The sequence below is a fragment of the Octodon degus genome, unplaced genomic scaffold (genome assembly GCF_000260255.1).
Source record: "Octodon degus isolate 3935 unplaced genomic scaffold, OctDeg1.0 scaffold00029, whole genome shotgun sequence".
NCBI classification, from domain to species: Eukaryota; Metazoa; Chordata; class Mammalia; order Rodentia; family Octodontidae; genus Octodon; species Octodon degus.
Window position 1 is genome coordinate 18,300,150 of NW_004524605.1, and position 4,865 is coordinate 18,305,014.

General features: G+C 35.1%; 1 protein-coding gene across 1 annotated transcript in view; it reads left to right on the plus strand.

Moving 5' to 3' along the window:
- Window positions 1–4,865, plus strand: part of Gabrg2 (gamma-aminobutyric acid type A receptor gamma2 subunit) — a 97,932-nt gene that overhangs the window by 25,920 nt on the left and 67,147 nt on the right. Inside the window, exons 2-4 of the mRNA XM_004629470.1 lie at window positions 1,760–1,911; window positions 3,407–3,474; window positions 4,485–4,504. Of these exons, the coding sequence (XP_004629527.1) occupies window positions 1,760–1,911; window positions 3,407–3,474; window positions 4,485–4,504 (240 nt within the window). The remainder of the gene's footprint in view (window positions 1–1,759; window positions 1,912–3,406; window positions 3,475–4,484; window positions 4,505–4,865) is intronic.

Consider the following 4,865-nt stretch of genomic DNA (forward strand, 5'->3'; position numbering starts at 1 on the left):
CTCTCTCTCTCTCTCTCTCTCTCTCTCTCTCTCTCTCTCTCCCTCCTGCACCTGGCTGCTGCATTCAGTCAGCTGCTTTCATCAGAAGCTCAGCTTCGTGTCATTCTCAGCCCACACAAAAGCTAAATCAACTTTCTTGACTTATTGTCAGTTTGTTCCTGCCCAGTTATTCTTTCTGAGTCCCCAAGTGCACAGAGAACTTCATGGTCAGACTTTATTGTTCCTGAATAGTGTGCCTATAAGTACAAGGTTTTACCACCAAAGAGTCTCAGAGAAAGAAGCAGTCAACCTTGAATGAGGGAAGATCTTTTTTTAAAAGAAAAATCTGGAAGCAATCCCAGATTATGCATCAGCCCCTTTAATTTAGACCTCAGCAGGGAGAGCTTCAGAGAAGAAAATCATTTATAATAGAGGGGCTCATTATTTTTCTTCTTGGAAAACATCTGCTTTTAGTTCTTCTCAACCGCCATTAAACAAAATCCATGCAGTGCAATCTATAGATTCTAGTTTTGGTTACGTATTTGTAACTTTTGTTATAGATCTAGTAGAGATTAATACACAGCAATGACTTTAATGGAGCTATTTCCAAGACTATATGTCACGTGTTTGTTAAGCACTTGATGAGGATCATCTTAATAATTTACAAAAAATTGTGAATAGTGGTATTAATTCTATTTTAACATGAGAATTCTGGGAATTAGCAAGGTACAGGAACATGTTTAAGACCACACACAGTTGAGTAGCAGGCAAAACACTGCAATACAGAAAGCAAGGTAGTACTTCTCGTTCCCATGCTCATCCTCTCAATTTCTTTGCTCTAGTTTACCTCCCTATGACTAAGTAAGCATTCCGAAATGTGAAGAAAATTCCTCAACAATATGTTTATTTGAAGTAATCAATTAGACTAATACTGATCCAGAAAAATATAGTGCAATTCTAGAATAAGCCCTTAATTCGAAGAAAGTAGTCCTTATCCCTTACCTTTTCAACTCAGTATGTTTTTCTTCTTATTAACCAGAAAGGAATAATAACAGTAAAACAACACTATCACATCTGCCTTATTTATTTGTTAGTATTGGAAGTCCTTTAAGTAGATAGAGAAAATCAAGCAATGATTTGTATTCTTTTCTACAAAGGAAAATTTAATTGGGTACATATATTTGAAAGATGAGAAAGATGCACATGCACACGCACACACACACGCACACACACACACACACACACACACACACAGAGACATAAACACAGACACAGACACAGAGAGAAAGACATAGAGACAGACTGAAAATGGCAGTTTGAAATGTACTTTTGCATTAACTATATCTGTTGGAGTAGCCATTTTTTTCTTCTGAATTAGAGAATTTGAAAATTTCCTTGCAATACAGAATTATCTTCCTTATACTACTAAGGTCTGGATCATAGGATTAAAGCCCTATTATGTAGAGTTTAGCAGTGCTCGAGAGAAAAGATGAATCAGGGTCCTAGAGGGATGCTTCTAGACTATAGTGGTCTCTATTCCTGATACGAGAAGATTCTCTTTGAGAACAAATCGAAACATTTCCCAGCCTGTTCTACTCACTACAGATGCTATGGAATTAATGCTTGCTTATATTAATCATCAAATGTAATTTTGTATTGCTGCACATGTGCCTATAATCCCCCTTAGTTTTCGTTTTCTGGCAATGTGTTGTGGTAAAATAAAGTTTGATGTAATGTGTGTTTTTATGCCAATATTTTCTTTTCTTTCTTTTTTTTTTAGCTTCACTAGCCAAAAGTCTGATGATGACTATGAAGACTATGCTTCAAACAAAACATGGGTCTTGACTCCCAAAGTTCCCGAGGGTGATGTCACTGTCATCCTAAACAACTTGTTGGAAGGCTATGACAATAAACTTCGACCCGATATAGGAGGTAGGCTAAAGCATTCGCGCTGTGCTATGGAGAGGAACACAGGACAGCGTCCACCTTATTCACCTTGGTAGGACAAAATGTTTGCATAATTTTAGAGCCAGAATTTAAATTATATTTCTACTAGATAATATGACATTAATGAAATGTATAAAACAGATTTCCACCTCGGAGGTAGTATTAGTTCTGCTAAATTCAACATGGAAAATAAATGATTTTCAAGTGAGGCTCAGAGCTAAAACTTAAAATTTCCTGAGCTATTCCAAACAAAGTCAAGAGAAATTTTATGGTGCAAGTTCGAAAATGAAAAAAAAAAAAAAGAATGTAGAATTAATAGTGGCTATGCATTGCTACATAGCAAGCAAACAATCACAAAATGTAAGTGGCTACAACACTAAAAATTTACTTTATGTAAGTATTCACTTGACTGGGAGCTGAGCTAAACTAACCCGAGCAAAGCTGGGCTGCTTACTTAGAGGAGCCGCATTCTAAGTACCTCGAATTCTTGTTCTGGAGCCTGAACACTAGCTAGAGGCGTCCTCCATGACAGCAGAAGACAGCGAAACAAAACAGAAACTCCAAAGGCTTACGGCATGGATTTAGACCTGGCTTGCTCACTCTTATCCGTGTATTACTAGCCAAAGCAAATCTAGTGAAACCCAGTATCTAAAGGCAGAGAACCTCACCGAGGAAGAGGTAAGGGTGCAGGTGTTATTATTCATGAAGAATCCAGTCTCTCACAGATAGTTTTAGGCATTGTACTTTCAAAGGAAATGAATAAAGATGAGGGCAAATGTAATGGTTGAATTTAGATCCAGCAAAATGTGAAGAATCTTTGTTCATTGTCAGACAAAAATGAAGCACATGCATTTGTTCATGAAAGTCATGCTACAGATGTCTAATAATGGTCCTGCCTAACAAACAGGTACACAATGGTCTTCCATACAGTTTCCTCATATTATCTGTATAGCCACATCACCTGAGATGTCTTTAAGGAAGATGGATTTTTTTTTGTTGGACAAATGCAGATCATAAATCAGTAGGGAGCGCTGATTCAGAAACAATTCATGCTACTTTTTATTGTGCCCAGTTCATTTTTCTAGTGCATAGCTTTTTCCTAAATAGCAAAGTATTCTTTTTGTCTCTTTGGGTCAGGTCAGGTTAAGATATGCAAATAGATTCCAGATCTTGAAGGAAAAATGTTGAAATTTCAAATATGAGAGAAGGGTGAACAAAAGCTCAGAAAAATGTCTTTTAATTGCATCTTAGTTTTTATAGGATAATCAGTTTCAAGATGCCACTATGCTTCTTATTGCAGCCATAACCTTAAAAAGAGGTACTTCTTTGAAAACATAATTGTTATTCATATGTAATTAGTTAGTAACTAGTTATAAATAAATCAGTACTAATGTGGCTAAATAAGTCTATCTTAGAAACTAGACTAAGAGAACACGATTGTATCTCTCCGCACGCCAACATATTTATTGTTCTTTTACAGTGAAACCAACATTAATTCACACAGACATGTATGTGAATAGCATTGGTCCAGTGAATGCTATCAATATGGTGAGTTTCATAATAAAATTTCTATTTTATAAGCATGGAAATAACAAGAAACATAGTAAAAAAAATAGGTTCAAAACTTTGGAACAGAAAGCCAATTTTTAGATTTATTCAGTCTCTTGTAATTTAAAACACATTAAATTTTGACCCCTTTTTTAATAAGATTTAAACGTGATCACATGTAAAATCAATTCTTATAAGTATGCTGGGTTACTGAAATGTAACAATGATGGTACCTTTCATTGCTCATAGTAACAAAATAAAATATAATATTCAACTAATTTTTGAAATATTAGTAGTTTTGGGTGGCATAGTTTGCTTCAAATTAAAATTTTTTTCTCAAAGAAATAATGCATCAATTATAGTAATAAATGTAGCTTTATTATTATATAACATTTTGCACTGAAAGCTGAAATAGGAAACTAGAGTCAGTTCATCAGATAATGTAGTAAAAGAGAGTCGGGAAGAACAGAAAGGTATCAACATAATGTAGCAATGCAACATAATGTGGTATCGTATATTACCAGATATAAAGTAATAATGTGGCATAATATAGTGATGCTATAATTTAAAAGCAGTGCTTAGCAAGCTACTACTATACTTTAAGACAGTGAGAGATAAAAATATTTAATTTTTCACAACTATGATAATAAAATACCACCACCTGGATAGTCCATGAATGAAAGATGTATAACCATTAACTATTAAGCCTAACTTTTACACCTTCTATCTAAAGTGCTCAAAATCTGTCACCTCCTAATCAAAACTAAATATTTAAGAAAGAGAAGTTATAGATATTTCATTCTGACCTCATTCTTATAGGTTGTTCCTTTAAATGCAGAACATTTGCGCCTTAGAAACAGCAGTTCCCAAAACTGTCTCAGTATCGGTGTTTTGTGAGATATTGGATTTGCTCCTCAAGTATTTATATTTTATGTTTGTTTTTGTGTTGTGGGGAATTTTTCAAATGTATTGACATAAAATAATTTTACCATTGGCCCTTTACCAATTAGTTGGCAGAGGATTTCATGGAGTAGGTTTCCTTCTTCCTACTCACAGACTTCAAATGGGAAACCAATTGATGAACAAACGAGGCCCCGTGGCCTGCAGTGGCAATGCCGTCGTTCCCAGTGAGACTGCTGCAGGTGGTACAGAGACTGACTATAGAATGTGGGTCAGATAAATTACCAGATGCAGCAGTTTGTATATTTCTGCACAAATCAAGCATTTCCATGGTTCTTCCTAGTTTTCAACATAAGATGGATGGTAGCGAAGTAGACTAGGCTGTGCGAATGACCTCTCCCCTCAGTTCTTATATTTTAACAAGAGTGAGTTGCTTTTATTTTCTTCATTTGTGCGATTTTTGACATGATTAAAGTCAAGCTATAAAATAA